The sequence below is a fragment of the Mauremys mutica genome, chromosome 5 (genome assembly GCF_020497125.1).
Source record: "Mauremys mutica isolate MM-2020 ecotype Southern chromosome 5, ASM2049712v1, whole genome shotgun sequence".
In the NCBI taxonomy this organism is placed as follows: Eukaryota; Metazoa; Chordata; order Testudines; family Geoemydidae; genus Mauremys; species Mauremys mutica.
In genome coordinates, this window is record NC_059076.1 from 38713243 (window position 1) to 38730168 (window position 16926).

The 16926-nt window shown below is 38.3% G+C and overlaps 1 protein-coding gene across 4 annotated transcripts in view; it reads left to right on the plus strand.

The window, feature by feature from the left end:
- Positions 1-15892, plus strand: part of PPP3CA (protein phosphatase 3 catalytic subunit alpha) — a 304975-nt gene extending 289083 nt beyond the window's left edge. For all 4 annotated transcript variants that reach the window (XM_045018965.1, XM_045018964.1, XM_045018966.1 and 1 more), the window contains 3 exons: positions 985-1069; positions 8164-8261; positions 14167-15892. In XM_045018965.1, coding sequence (XP_044874900.1) covers positions 985-1069; positions 8164-8261; positions 14167-14363 — 380 coding nt within the window. In that variant the 3' untranslated portion in view covers positions 14364-15892. The remainder of the gene's footprint in view (positions 1-984; positions 1070-8163; positions 8262-14166) is intronic.
- Positions 15893-16926: the final 1034 nt, after the last annotated feature.

The following is a 16926-nucleotide window of genomic DNA, read 5'->3' on the forward strand; positions in this document are numbered from 1 at the left end:
GGTAATCCCCCAGGCCACTCTGGGACTGTGGTGCCCCCAATATTTCCCCCCCACAGCTCCTGCCTCCTAGACCCTCGTGGGGGGGGCCCCGACCACCCCCGAAACCCTCTGACCCTTATCCAACCCCTTGGCCCTGGCCCAGCCCGGCACCCTTAACACGCTGCTCAGAGCAGCATGTCAGAGCTTTACCACGTTGTATGCGAACCCGCCTTATATCGGGTCACATTATATCGGGGTAGAGGTATACCGGAAAATATTCTGTAGCAGCATATTAGATGATGTAGCAATGTTGGAAAGAGAATAGAGAGTGAATGAGTTACAGATGTACAAAAGCAAAGGAAAGGACTTTATCCCAGGGACAGATGCCACAAATTGAAATATGTGATATATGCCTAATAATATCTGATATATTTTGCTATGTCTAATGAAGCTGTGCCATAATTATGAATTGTTTATTATTTTCATTTGAAGTGGCAAGATTAAGAATTACATTTAAGCTATGTCATTTTTGTTAACTGTTTCTAAATAAAACCTTGAAGATATTTCAGAGTGCAGATACCGTTGTTAATTCAATGCTGTTTTTAGCACCTTGACTGACTCGTTTTTCAGGACCTTGTTTTTCCCATGATTTGGTGAGATTCCCAACTTTTGAAGCACAAAATGAATTTACAGGGGTGAGAACCAAGCTGCTTTAATGGGTAGCAGGAAAATAATCACATGCATTTTTCAGGGGACTTATAATATGATGGCTGGAATGTCCATAAGCGATGGAAACGTTTTCAACTGTAAATTACCAAAATCGGGATTTTAAACTTCCCTTACAGAGATGGCTCTTTAGTTTGGCAAACTGCGCTAAGAGAGAGCCAATTACTACCAATATACTGTGACATGCATCAGATTTGTAAAAGACTTGTGTTCAAAATACAAAGTGGTGATCTAGTGTTTGAGTTACTACCTTTTTATTTTAATGTTTTTTTTACATAGGAGCAACAGCTGCAGCTCGAAAGGAGGTTATTAGGAACAAGATCCGAGCAATAGGAAAGATGGCCAGAGTGTTCTCTGTCCTAAGGTAGGATTTCTTTGTTTAAGTTGCCAGAACACTGTATTGCTGCCCAATTAGTAACTTTTTCATGCTTCAGCATGCCAATCAAACAAGATGCATTGAGCCCTTTTGCAAAGTGCTATATCTGTGAACAGTCAATTGCTAATATTCTGAAATACCAAGTCCCTTCCGCAGCACTTATGTTAAACTTCCTTTAAAATTCTCAACATCCAGAGTTTTTTATTAAGAACCCTTCTCTACAAGTGTACAGTTCACTCTGTTAGCCACTCGGCTAGGAGAGTTCAATGCGGCATAACGTGTCTTATTAAAGAGGTAGTCTCCTATCACACTTCTTCACAAATTTCAGTTGCTGCTACTGTGAATATTTTAAAGATGAAAGCATCAGGTTCATTTAACTAAAACTCCAGGAAATGAACACAACAATAGCAACTTGTTACCCTTGATCTCCACTGCTCCAATAACACATGAGCAGGAGGAACTAATTGCTGCCTAATGTTTAGAACTTTCTAGCTGACATTTCTAAGCGGAATAGAAAACATACGGTACAGTGCTATTCTTACAGCTCTTTCTGGAAAACTCACTTTTTTCCTCTCAGCAGAAGGAATTTTTCCTCGTGCAATGAAATGCTGCTCTTCTGCAATCCTTTTATAGTTATTGCAATTAATACAAAATGTTTAAGTTTTTTCAAGTGTGTTTTTTTAATGTCATTTGATGTGATATTTTTTTCAAGTAAGGAGTATGATTGGCAAAAAAACAAACAAATATTATTTGAAGGCTACGCTCAAGATTACAGATGAAGTTAACTGGAATCACTTGATTGTGTCCCGAAACCTGCAATTTATTATGAGTGGTCAGTGTGGGCACAGCTGTTGGCCCACATGTTGCAGACTTCAGAATCAGGGTCTTAAATAGCATATTGAGACAGAGGACTTCATACCATAACCTCCAAGAGTAGATTCTGTGGCAGCCAGCTTATGTTTCTGAGCATCTTTTAACGTGGAACAGGCTAAATAAAAGTCTAGACTAAAACGTGCAAAAGAGTTTGATATTAGATGCTCATCTGATTTATTTGGTATTTAATAATACACTAACAATTTATACTGTACGGTACAGACTTCAAGAGTAACTAATGGTGCTCAGTTGGAGGTGGTTCAATTCTTGTGTACGTAATCTGACCCCTTAAAGACGTCTGATTTTCACAGTTCCAACCCTTTCTGAAAATCAGCCCCCTTTTAAATACTGTATTTCAATTAGGGCAAAATTTGAAGCACGCTTGAAAATCCTGGCCTTACGTGTACATCTTTCATCACAAAGATTCCAAATTACTTTAAAAGAAGTATATCCACAAGAGATTTCATAGAATCATAGAAGATTAGGATTGGAAGAGACCTCAGGAGGTCATCTGTTCCAACCCCCTGCTCAAAGCAAGACCAACCTTCATTTCTATTGCATTCTGCATCAGAGATGGTTGCATTTCTGTATCTCTGGACGATCACAGCACACTGCATAATGGTAAAGAAAGATGGGAAATCGTGGTACTTGATTCTTCAAGCTGTTGAGCATGCTGAAGTTAGTGGATATCGATGGCACTCAGCTCCTTGCAGGAGCAATTCAGTGCTTTTCAGGTCTGGACCGTTAATATTCATAAAGAGCAGACACAAGTTTGGTATTGAGGACTATGCCTTTAAGGGCTGAGCTTCCTAGACAGAGAATCTGGGTGGGGTGCTGTAAAGCTCTTGTTATCCACAGCCAATTGGAACCAGAGTCATAATAAAGCAGATCTGCTGTTAAGCACCTTAAGCAGTGAGGGCTAGGTTCTCAGTTAACATTTTGAGGCATGTAGAAAACCACTGTAATCCACAAAACCTGAGTTAGGTGCTTAGGCTCCCTATACGATGGTTAGGGAGAGGTAGGTCTTTCAGAATATCACAAAAACCAGCATGCTGGGCAGCTCCCTGCCTCAGCTGGCATGGACGATGCTGAGGAGAGCAATGTGTCCTAAGCCCTGCCCCTCTCAGGGAGATGGGTGCTTAAGTCTGAGCTGCAGGAGGTGCCTCCTTCTGCTTGGGATTCTTGGTGGAGAGGGAATGGGAGGAGGACAACAACGATTTCCCTCATAACCTTGAGTGCTGAGGTTAGGGTACTCACTTGGGATATGGGAGACTGCCCAGTTAAAGCTTCCCTCCTCCAGCTAACGGGACGAAGATATTGAGCAACCCAAACCACTGGGCTATGGGGTATTCTGATTTGGGGCTTCCTCAGACTCTCCTGTTGAAGCTGTTCCATTGCGGATAAATAATTTAAAAAGTCATTGGACCAAGGGGGACTGTATCCTGGTATCCCACCTCCCAAGTGAGTTCTCCAGCCACCAGGCTACAGAGTCATACTCATGCTTGAACATACGTGTGCTCTCTCTGTCCCCCAAACACTCTTTCATTATTTACAGTGGAGCAGCTAGAGATATCAGAATACCCTATAGAGCAGTGATTAGGGCACTCCACCTGAGAGGTGGCAAATCCCTGTTCAACTACCTTATCCCCTTCATTCAGAGAAGGGACTTGAACTGAAGGTCTCCTGCATCCCAAGTGAGTACCCTAACCACTGGGCTAAAAAGTTATGAGGAATGTCCTCTTAATCCCCCCGGTACCACTTCCTTCTACCAGCCATTTTTGAGTGAGCTCACCTGCAGGGGCCCGATCCAGTAAGCAATCTCAGAGCACACTTTCCGGATCAGGCCCCACAGGCAAGTTAGGCAGAGGAATACATATTTCCCCAGTTCATGAATTGCACTGGGGTTTAGGCATCTGGATGCCTAAAGTGAGGCTGCAGCATGCCTGGGCACAGGCAGAAACATAGGCACCTAGGGATCTTATACTAGAAAAATTTAGGCAGCCAGTGAGTTTGGGTACCTACGGAGTTCCGTAGTAGCTGAGAAGGCTTGTGTGAATATCAGTAGGGCTTGATTCTGGGATTTAGGCACCTAAAGTGGTAGTTAAACACCTAGATCCTTCTGTGAATCTAGCCCTGAGTGATCACTGAACATTACAACAACCTTGTGTTTTAAGGTCTTGTTAGGATAACCCAATCACAATAAACAGCATATGGAAGCCAGTTTGTCTGTATGAATAGAATCCTAGAAATGGAGGGCTGGAAGGGGTCTAAGGACATCATCTAAACCAGGGGTCGGCAAACTACGGCATGTACGCCAAAGGTGGCACACAAGCTGATTTTTACTTGCACGCTGCTATCAGCTTCATTTACCTTCTAAAAAAATCTGGCATGTCTCACACCCCCAGAAAGGGCATCTTGCACCCCCAGGGGGTGCGTGCACCCGAGGTTAAGAACCACTGCACTAAACTGATCAGAACTGCATTTTAATGTAGTTTTAAATGAAGTTTCTTAAACATTTTAAAAACCTTGTTTTCTTTTTATACAACAATAGTTTAGTTATATAATATAGACTTAGAGAGAGACCTTCTAAAAATGTTAAAATGTATTACCGGCACGCAAACTCTTAAATTAGAGTGAATAAATGAAGACTTGACACACCACTTCTGAAAGGTTGTCGACCCCTGATCTAAACCTTCCCTCCATGTTGAGGCAGGGCCATCCTTGACAGGTGTTTGTCTAACCTTTTTCTTAAAAGCCTTCAATGGTGGGTATTCCACAACCTCCCTTGGCAACCTATTACAATACTTAACTATCCTTATAGTTAGAAAGTTTTTCCTAATATCTAACCTAAATCTCAGTTGCTGCAGATTAAGCTGATCACTTGTCCTACTGTCAATGGACAAGGAGAACAATTGATCATCCTCTTTATAACAACCCTTTGCACATTTGAAGTCTGTTATGAGGTCCCCCCTCAGTCTTCTTTTCCCAAGACTGAACATACCTGTTCTTTTATATTTTCTTCCTAGATTGTTGTTTGAACCTTTTATAATTTTTGTTGCTCTTGTTTGGACTTTCTCCAGTTTATCCCTATCTTTCCTAAAGTATGGTACCAAGAACTGGACAGAGCACTCCACCTGAGGCCTCACTAGTGCCGAGAAGTGTGGAATAATTACTTCCCACATCCTACATATGACACTGCAGTTAACACACCTCACAATGATATTCACTTTTTTTTGCAACTGCATCACATTGTTGACTCATTCAATTTGTGACCCACTATAAACTCCAAGATCATTTTCTGTAGTGCTACCACCTAGCCAGTTATTTCTCATTTTGTAGTTACACATTTGATTTTTTTTTTCCTTCCTCAGTGTACTACTTTGTACTTGGCTTTATTTAATTTAATCATGTTGTTTTCAGACCAATTCTCCAAATTGTCCAGGTCATTTTGAATTCTAATTCTGTCCTCTAAAGTGCTTGCAATCCCTCCTAGCTTGATGTCATCCACAGATTTTATAAGCATACTCTTCACTTCATTAGCCAAATCATTAATGAAAAATATTGAATTGTACTGGACCCAGGACAGTCCCCTGTGGGACTCCATTAGATGTGTTGTCCTGGTTAGATGGCAAACCATTGATAACTACTCTTTGAATATGGTTTTTCAACCAATTGTGTATCACTTTATAGTAATTTCTTCTAGACCATATTTCCCTAGTTGCCTCAGATCTGCCACTCTTTTGTGGACATGGGTTGGTAGAGGTCACACTAGGACCTGGAACCACCCCCGATTTCTGGTGTCTTTTGCACAGGGATCTTCACTTCTACTTATTTAAGTCTCTACTGCCTCTTAAAACTATTTTTAGCTAGTTCCCAAAAAAGCCTTTTTTTAGACATCCAGAAAATCATATACTACTGCACTTCACTCACAGTATGAACACATCCGGATCAGCTTCTGAGACAGAATAGCCATAACCTTCTTAGCTATACACCGTGAATGTGAGTTGACACATTGCCATTTTGACATAACTTGGATAGAAAGCTGCTTTCCACATATGTGAAGCTCATAAAGTATAAGATCCATTGGTTATTAAAACCTCAAAATCAGGGGATAAAATGGCATTTCACTCTTTTGCTAATTTCCCTAAGAAAAAGTCATCATACAAAGGTAGGTTTAGGATACATCACATAATGGCACAAGTGCCACCATTTCTACATGACATCAGTACTTCATGATAGGACCATATAAATAATGTCAAGTGAATTATATTTTTGTGATCATATTTTGTGGTGGAAATAAAATACCTGAGCAGCAAAAGAAAAGGGAAAAGAAGGCTATGCTGAAATTAAGGGTTAGCAAAAAAAAAAAAAAAAAAATACTGTGTTACAGTAGGTGCTTGAGAAATACCCAATTTATTCTTAATTCATCAAAACAGAAATTGCAGAAAAATACTGTTTACAAACACCCTGTAAAGGTAAATCCATAAGAAATATTGGAATCCTTTTCCAAGATCAATCAGAAATGACGCGAAGTGACAATTCAAAACGCAGGTTATGAATTGTCTCTCAGAAATAGATTATCAACTGAGGACTCACAACCTTGCTTGGTGTTTAAAATCCTTTAATGTGATACAAATGCTGTGTTAATTCTGCTTGACATTCAAACCTTTGCTTGTGCTCTGATTGGAGTATAGAGGAAGAGAGAATCTGACTTGAGTTCTTAAATCATGAAAATAATCTGCATAATCTTCAGGCTGTAAATAGAATCTAAAATGTATATGTTGCAGGGGAAAGAGACAAGCTCTTAAATACAGAAATCTATGGGCCCTGCATTATTACTAAACAAAAACAATACTTGACAGCTCTTGGTGTTAGTGGAGAAAAATACATTACCATCTAGTGCACTTGGGGCCAAATTCTGCATTTGTCTGTGTGCATTTTGGCTTCCATCAGATTAACATAATTTCATATTTCAAAGAAAAATACATCAAAATTTGCTTCTCTTAAAGAAATTGGGGCAGTTTTCAGTTTTTGCTGAAAAGCAAGTATCAATGCAAACAACATTATACTTCTTTAAAGCAATATTGAGATTCTTTTCAAGCTGTTCAGTCATTGTGATGAGTTGTTCTTCCTTATGCTGTTCCTCGTGCATTCAAAATGATACACTTTACACTTCTATATTTGGAAACCTGCAAAACTCACTCCTCAAATTTCCTAAAATGATTTTCCTTGAGTGCATGAACTAAGCTAATTTACTATCATTGTCACAGTAGCAGTGGTGAAGTTAAGACTAAAACTTCCCATCAATGTAATGGTTTTGCTTATTGCTGGGTACCTTATAATGATTGACAATCAACTGATTACGTCCCTGGCTATTTGTCTAGATGATGGTTTTAAAAAGCCCTGATTTGGGAGAGTGTAGCATAGGAAGGGGTTAAATGTGTTGCTAACAAATGCTATTACTCCTCTCGTCCCACTGCTCCCATGTTGATGGCTTAGAGAAGGGGTGGTCAAACTTACTGACCCTCCAAGCCACATACAACAATCTTCAGAAGTTTGAGAGCCGGGGCCTGCCTGCTGAGGCTTGGGGCTTCTGCCCTGCGGGAGGCACCTACCAGGGCTCAGCTTCAGCCTTGCACCTGCTGAAGCCCTGAGCCCCGGCGGGTGCGCCCCGAGGTGCTGAGGCCCCGAAACCCACCTCCCCACTGGGCAGAAGTCCCTACCCCACCACCCTGCTGTAAGGCAGAGTTCCCGAGTTCTCTTCCCTCCCCCCCCCAAATCAGGTAGGTGGAGAATTGGGGGGGGACTCCACAAGCTGCACTTGAAAGAGCCGCAGGTGGGTCGCAAGCCAGTTTGGCCACCCCTGGTTTACAGCAACATTACAGTGTCTGTATATATTTGCATACTTCTACAGGCCCAAGTTACATTATTAGCTGAATAACAGCCCATATCCAGTACTGTGCAGAGGACCTGGGCAAGACCTATACGCCACTTGAAACCTCAAGTAGGGCATAAGTGAGACTTCAGGGGTGCCTCATGCAGGCCCTTTGCACAAGGGTGAATTTTGTCCCCTGCAAAGACAGCCTAACCATTAAAATGGAACTAAGATGAGGACGCAACTTGTATTGTTGAATGTATTTTCCTCAGTCCAACCGCTTGTGTTCCAGTCCTAGAAAAGAAAAAATACTGATTCTTTTTCCCCTCTACAGAGAAGAGAGTGAGAGTGTGCTGACACTGAAAGGTTTGACTCCAACAGGAATGCTGCCCAGTGGTGTACTCTCTGGAGGGAAGCAAACTCTGCAAAGCGGTGAGCATGTTTGTCTTTGTGTGCCATTACATGTATAAAACGACAGACTGAACTGCAGATGCCAAGGAAAAATAATCACAATCTTTCAAAGGAAAAAATTAAAGTACAAAATAAAAAGGATGGTTTGTAGTACTTGCTCCTTTGTGAGTAGTTCTTATAAGGCCACTTTTCAAGACTTATTATGTCCCACTGATTTTCAGAGAGAGAAATCAGAAAATAAACTTTACAAACATGATAAATCAGCATTACCTATAAAGGTACTTTCTATTCCACACAGTTCATAGAAAAAAAATAGAGACTATAAAAACGCTTTTGCTATTCGCAGTACTGCAGATTCAGCATAAATAATGACAATCAAACTGTATTCTATCTATCTTCTCCTTCCTCATTGAGAATCACCAACAAAAATAGTTCTAGAATTGGAATTTATCTTCTGAGGGTTCTAAATGATGATGTAAGAGGTACAGAAAAGAAAGCAATTTCACAATCTGCATGAATCTGAAGTAAGGGATTTATTAATACTCTGGTCACTATGTATGCAAGCACAATACATTTTTTCTTTGCAATTTTGTAGCAAGACATGTCACAGGGATATTGTAAGTATATAGCAGGGATACCTTTGATGTAATACTCCTCTTGGAATTTGGAGTTGCAAAGGAGTGTTTAATATTACTATATGCTCTCTTTTTGTTTATTATCATTCAGTATATGCCAGGCACTCAAGAATGTTTTATATTTCTATAGTATAGTTCTGTTGTCAATACATGTGAGAAATGGAAATTCACTTTATATTTTTAACACAGTCTCAGCCTCTTATTTTCCTGTTTCCTTCCTGGAGTATTCTTTCTCTTTGCATTTTTCCCTTTACTGTCTCTTTTCTCTTACCTAGAAGATTCAGGTATTCTGTGGTGTGTTTTTTTTGTTTGTTTGTTTGTTTTTGGGCGGGAGGAGGGGAGAAGGTTGTGACTTGTGTGTTACACAGAGAGTAATGTTCTGCTTTGAAAATGCTGCAATATGAGTCATCAGAATGCCCGTTTCAGTAGAATTATGGTCTTTATCCAGGCTCTTCTCATTATCATTTCTTTAGACTTGTCAGAGAATTTGGTCCAAGGAAAATGTTATCGTCATCCAGTGAAAAAATTAGGAACCGAACTAACTTAGAATGTTGCCAAAAAAATCTAGTTAAAATGGCTAAAAGGAAAATCCCTCATACTGCAGCATTCTGGCTTAGTAAAACATTCCTATACACAAACCATTACATTAGTTAACACACAGTACACCATTCACCAACTATTCTGATATCTACATAGTTTGTTAGCACATTTTCATAGTACTATATGTATTAACAGAATATTTGACCAATAAGTTCTGTGGAAGTACACATTTTAGTAGTCATTATTTATTTCTAATGTGTCAGTGCTACTTTGGATCCAGTTACTCATCTTAATTTCTAACCACAGTCGTTATATTTCTTTTAGTTTTTGTTTCATTTTTGTTTCTATTTTTCGAGTCCCTTGATTTACCATCCTCTTACTTTTTAGCCTGCAAGATACAGGCTCACTGTGGTGTGTGTGGATTCCCATGGGTGACTTCTCCATGCAACAGGATGACAATATACATCTCTTAGCATTGATCTCAAGCTATATTTAACATAACTACAAAAAAAATTACTTTTATTTTAAAAAAATCATCTCAGGTTGAAGGAAAGGGGAAAAGCTAAAAGCTTTGACTCTTAATCTGTTTTCTGAAGTAGTAGTCTTTTTATCAACTTTTCTTAACAAATATCTTGGCTGTGCAATCAACATGTTTGATTGCATTTCCTGACTACTTCAGCTTCTGAGTCTCTGGCTGTAAGAACAAATTCAAACTGACTGGTTATTTTTAATAGGGATATTTTTTTTACAAAAATTGAGCAACAATGGTGTACATTATAGAGCAGCAACCTCCTGACCATAAAAGTTCATTTTCCTGACCAAGCTGTTACACTTTTGCTACCAGCAGCCTTAAATTTCATATTTATCCCTACAGTGTGTTAAATACCATCTGATTTAAAATGTTAAAAATGCTCGGATTTCAAAGATGGTGGTATAATGAGGGAAGTTTGCAGATAGAGCTGGGACATGCATTGATACTGAGCTAACTTGCAAGTAAAAGAGACACCCTTAGTTTTGTTTTGGTTTTTTAAGTCAGGAAAGAGAACAAATGTTTATATTACAAGTTGTAAATGTTGCCCTTTTCTCTTAAATGACATTTCAGTCCTGTGTAGTACTAATAGCAACTAGTTTTCTCCAAACTGAGATAATAAATGGTGTGAATTTCTTCTGCTGGCTTTATGCCACTTCCCTCCCGCCCTTTTTGACACATTTTTTGATAAATGCTGCAGTAGTTTTACAGCACATTGTGTAGGCCAGATGCACAATGTGGAAAACCATTTTTGTCAACTTCTTTGAGTTAAAAGAAAATCTGTCAAATTTGTTTTTTCTTAAAGTTTAATTTGTGAATCCTTCAGCTTCCCAAAACATTTTCTACAGCTCAAATCAGCCTGCAAAGTACACTTTTTCTGTTCCTTGTGTAGCATTTCTGTGTTGTCTTCTGTGCCGAAATCCAGCACTTACAGTAATGTTAGTTATTAGCTCCTTTGCTATTCACTGACTTGTTCTTAGAGTTAAAATCCTCTGCTCATTTTTCTCATTCATTTTGCTACCCCCTTTCTTCCCTTCAGCGACTGTTGAGGCTATTGAGGCTGATGAAGGTAAATTGGCCAGACCCCTTTCTGTTGTTGCTGCAACAGATAAGGGCTCTGCTGGGTGTATTCATTTTGCTGTAGCTTGTACAGAGTGTGTGGGTGTGGGCTAACAATTGTGGCTCGGTATTAACCAAAGTATACTTGCTTTAAAGGGGAAAGTCTTTTGTTGTGTTATTTTTCGTAAAGGTACAATGGTGTTCTAATTTGTGTACATTAAACTAAGTACTGAGTAGCGTCACGTGGGGACTTTTAGCTGAAAGAGACGGGGACACGGCAGCTGTTAGTAAATGCTCTTTGACACATAGCTCATAAGCTGTATTCTTAGGGCTGAATCATTTCTCTGCCTCAAATCATTTTCTGCTATCATTGATAAAGAAGAAAACACGCAACTTTATAAACATGGTTGGGGTGGCGGGCTGAAGTCACTAGTAAAAAAATAATTTTGAATGGTTCTTTGTTACAGTTCAATATGTTTTTTATGTCTCTCTAAAAAGTAAAACAACATGAGACATTTGTCTGCAAGATGTCCGTTTCTTCTGGTAGTGTCAGTTAAAGTACTGGGTCTTTATATTAGAGCAACCATTAGCACCAGCACCATCTAAGCTACAGATCTAAAAATACTGGCTGCCTCAGAAGATTTATGAATGCTCAGTATTGCAAACTTTGGTGCTTTATTGGTGATCCTTTTAATTTAATCCACATGCAATTTTATTAACCATACTGTTAAGATCTAACTTTATATTTAAATCAGTCTATCCAGTGTGCAATCAGTAATAAAAGTTTTGGAAGAAGAATTTCAAAGTTCCCCTTTAAAACAAAATTATTTTCAGTTGTATTTTGTTCTTGCCCCCCTAAAAAATAGTTTACTTTTTAGCCAAAAAAAAAAAAAATCTTGTTGTCATGGTCTTTTGGTCTGATGTTAAAAGTGCCTCTCTGGGCCATTTGAATTGGGTTTTTGATCTGTATAAAGCAGTGAACATAATTGTAGAACAAAATAAGTAAGAGAAAATACAACTGCTTTCTAAATAGCAGTGAGTGAGCTGCTATTTATGTTGGAATTATCTATTCCTATTGGCAAATCCTAATCTGCAGTGTGCATTCTCGTTGACAGTTTGGCTGTTTTCTGTGATTTCTGTGACTATGTGTCGTGTTTAGTATACTCTCAGTGTCAACTGCTAATACTCGTTGTCTGACCAGCAACTACAGCAGAGCACATTCTTCAGCACTAAGGTTTATAATATGTCTGTTTGAAATAAAACTGATTGAATGCAAGCCCCATTCCAGGAATATTCATTCTTCAAGTTATTCCTTCATTTGCCATTATCGCTGGTTAGCCACTATAGTCATACATATTTTTACTAAATAAAGCAAGCAAATACCAGATAAAAGATTATTTCCCCTTATAAGCTAAAAATAGCATCACTGTAGTTGTTCACCGGGGCCTGATCCTGTGAGATGAGCAGCACCCACAACTCCCAGTGGGCTGAGCACCTTGAAGGGTCAGGCTGCAGAAGAGGAGACAAGATTTCCAGTTTAACATAGTTTAACCCATCCATGAAACTTTTTTTAAGGGTTTGGCATTGGTGTTCATTAGACATCTTTATTTTGGGGGTGGAATTAAAGAAGAAGCTTTGCTGTGGGCCTTGCCCTTTTCCCACTTCTCCTCCCTGTTCGATTGAGTAATCACCATTATGTTAAATTAGTATATGTTAAAATAGTATATGCAAAAAAAAAACCCATGCACATCAAAGTTTACTTGAAATATGAAACATCCATTAAATTGGTTAAAGAAATTAATCCCGAGGAATAAATTAGTGCACACACTTGCACAGGAATGGTTGGCAAAATTTCAGCATGACAGCTGCTTTCCACGCTCCCCATAAAATTCAGTGAGTGGTATGTTGGTACCAGGGACTTTTTTGTAAGAGGTACTAAGAAGAAAAGTGCTATCCGCTTCAGAGTTGGGAGAGGAAGCTGAATTTACAGAAACTTTTCTTTTTGGTAGAGTGTGGTTCTGTTGGGTCAGATTGGGAGGGGAAATGTTTATCTCTCAAACTGCTTTACCTTGTTGTCCCAGCGAGTTTGCAGGTTCCTGGTACTAACACACCATCTCTGCTATATGGCATGTTAAGGTAGAAGTATAATAAAAACGCAACCAACGTTCTGGAAATACGGTAAATTGATTTGATTTTGAATAGATGAGAAAAAGGCACGGAAGGCTACAATCAGTTATATTAATGGCTGTCAACAACTCTTTGCCTACATTGCCTTTTTCTCTTCTGTTTTAAATAGACGTATCTCCAAAAATAAGTCCTGTAATACAATAGTTGTATCAGATTCTAAAGATACTTTTGCCTAATCTGTGGACACCTGCTGAGATCAATGAAAATGTACTTGCTGAAGGACAGATTCATTGACTTTTTAAATTCAGTTATTGGGTCCTGTGCTAATATATTTTCAACGTATAGAGGAACAAATATGCCAGAAGAATGATATTTTTAGTCCATGTCATACTGAATTGCTCCAGTTTAACCAAATTACTTTCTAGGACCCAGGTGATGACAGGGAAAGTTACTGCTCTTGAGTAACACATGAGCAGTTCATCCTTGATTCCAAAAGGATTATAGGACTATCCCTGTTTGATATCTTTAATGTGTATCCATCAAATTGATCACTCTGTGCCATACATGATTTCTGATTGGAACAGTATGTAAGTCTTTATTCGGTCCTTACTCCAAAAATAAGTCCTTGAAAGTCCATGGGATGTTTGCCAGAGTAAGGCTGCTAAGGTTGGACACAATGTTTGTAAGGCTTTAATTTATTAGAACAAAGTATAGGTAGTCGTTTTGCCTTGAGCAATGCTCATAATTACAAATTGTAGCTTCATGTCAGCTTCATAATGTTTTAAGACAACTCAAATGGACAAAAAAAAATTGGAACTTAATCTTGTTGAAAGACATTTGGTTTGCGAGAGACATTGGTTGTTAATTTTTCAGTTTTTTTTCAATATGGTAAGAAGTCTTTTGTGCTGTCAGATTTTTGTCATTTTGTTCATCACAATGGGGGAATTTCTCAGTTATTGACTGTTGATAAATTGATAAAATACCAACAGTTTGACTTTGCTAACTTTTTTCTTTTTTTTAATAATCCTTTATTTAGCTATCAAAGGATTCTCACCACAGCATAAGATCACTAGTTTTGAAGAAGCCAAAGGCTTAGATCGAATTAATGAGAGGATGCCTCCACGCAGAGATGCCATGCCATCTGATGCCAACCTTAACTCCATCAACAAGGCAATCTCCTCAGAGACTAATGGCACTGACAGCAATGGCAGTAATAGCAGTAATATTCAGTGACCACTTCCTGTTTTTTTTAGCTGCAGGGCATGATGGGATTGCTGCACATCAACAGTTGGATGTTCTTGCCTCTGATACTAGCTTACTTGCTCTGGGAGTCAGGTGTTGAGTCAGTTTACAATATCATCTAAGAGGAGATAGTAAACTTTATTTTGGTGGGTGGGGGGTGGGGGCCAAACACCTCCTTTGGATATGCCTTTAAAATGCTTGTAGAAATATGAAAGCTAACGCTGGTATATATTGCAAAGTTAGGGGAATTGAACATGTTTTCCTACTGCATTGGGAACTTCTAGATATGTTACTGAAAGGCCTTTTATTATGTTACTGGACATGAAAACTTTGTCTAATTTCTTACTAACTATTGTACGTTTACAGTTGCAGCACTAAATATGGATGACATCAAAACATTTTTAACAAAATGATGTACAAACTAAATAAGGACTATTTATTGATAATGTTTTGCTACTCTTGTCAGACAATGGCTATAAAATAAATTAGGCAGTCTTAAAAAATATAAAAACAGAATGTTGCAAATTTGTTAAAAATGCCAAAAAAGGAAAAAAAAAAGACAGTTTAATTTTGTACAGATTATGCTTACCTCAGGTTTCTTTAGTGTGCTTCAATGCCCTTCTTTAAATATAACACTTATCTTACTAATTTGGCAGAAAATATCTTTTTCTTCAACTTTAAAAAAAAAAACTGGAATAATGCTAACATTTATCTTTTTTTTTTTTGCTGTTTATATTTAGGGGGTTTTTTGTTGTTTTTTGGGGGGCAGTTTTTCGTAAATCAAGTCTTGGTTGTGGCTTGCTGAATTTAAATATTTATGAGTGGTGCATTTTTAAGTATAGTGAACAAGACACCATATGAAGTGCAGTGAAAAGCATCTATATTCTGTAAAAATCTGCCTATGCATGTTTTTTAAGAAAAAAAATTGGCTGTATAGGCCTGTATGGGACTGTAATGCGCTTAGTGGTCTGACTTATACTGGAAATGTATGTATACTGGCGTACTTTATATTCTCTAAAAAAAAAAAATGCTTAATGCCTTTGAAATTTTGTAATCAAAAAGAGCTTTGAAAAATCTAAGGGGGAGAGTATTCTTAAAAAGTTTTTAACATAAGCTTGTCAGTGCACATATAGATGGTTAGCATGTTTAGCAAACCTTGTGAAATTTAAATAAGTTTGTAGTTACATGTGAAACTCTAAATGCATGATAACTGTTAATGTCATAATGGTTTAGTCATTTTGTTATGTTCTGTCATGTGCCACAAAATGTGTAATTTTTTCACTTTTTTCCCTTTGTATATCAGTTACGGGTTACAACTGGTTCATTCTAAAAAAGAAAAACAAAACAAAACAGTCCATTGATATTTTTTAACAATTGTATAAGTGCCCAAGTAATTCACTACAGCCTACAGCCTTGCCTTTGTAATTTGACTTCTGAAATGTTGGCAATCAAAGCATGCACTTGTAACAATGAAAAAAGCATTTTATATTACTACTCAATAAAAATGTGCATGAATTTAAGGTGCTTTTCTCTCTCTGGCTGAATCTCTCAAGTATGCAAGCATGCATGCTCCTACACACACCTTATTCTCATTGTTTCCTTTTTTTTTTAAATACAGGAGAAAAGACATCCATTTAGGAGAATGCCACAGGATGGTTTGAAACGTCTAGTGAAAGGTCATCCTTTTACTAAAGACAAAATAATTTATTACCAAGTCGTTTCAGAGTTATTGGACATTTCAACTGTAATAAAGAGCTGAAAACTGCCAATATTTCTGGGGGGGTTTCCCCAAAATTCCAAGTCGAGTTGTTTTTCTCCTACACTGTGTACCGTGTACTGCAACTATTCTGACAGACAATGTGAAAAGCTTACTGTGTGCCCTATTTCACGGCTCTTTCTACTGTCTTATATTACCAGTACACTTTCTTCTTTCCAGCTAACATAACTGCAGATTTAGCATGTGGCAACGGATAGTGTATTTCTGCGCTGTATCCAGGCTGGACGTTCTGATTACACTCTGTTGAGAGAGGCCTCCAAAGCCTTCTGTGTTGAAGCAAAGCAACACTTCTTTTTTAGATTTCTGAATAGAAATTCACATCGACAGAAAGTTTATGGAATGAACCCTGAAGTAGAACATGAAGATACTCTTCTTCTATTCTGATCATTTAAAAAAAAATAATCCAGTTGAAATCCTAAATTATTATTATTATTATTTTGTTCTGGCTTGTAAATTGTGAAGATATAATTGCAGTTGGTGAAGAGCATCTCTCTCATATTAGAAATGAAAAAGTTGAACAGACAAATCTTAGGGTATGTCTACACTACCCGCCGGATCGGCGGGTAGCGATCGATCTATCTGGGATCGATTTATTGTGTGTAGTGTAGATGCGATAAATCGATCCCTGATCACTCTCCCGTCGACTGCTGAACTCCAGCTCGGCGAGAGGCAGAAGCAAAGTCGACGGAAGAGTGACAGTCGTCAATCCCGCGCCACGAGGATGCGAAGTAAGTGATTCTAAGTCGATCTAAAATACATCAACTTCAGCTACGCTAT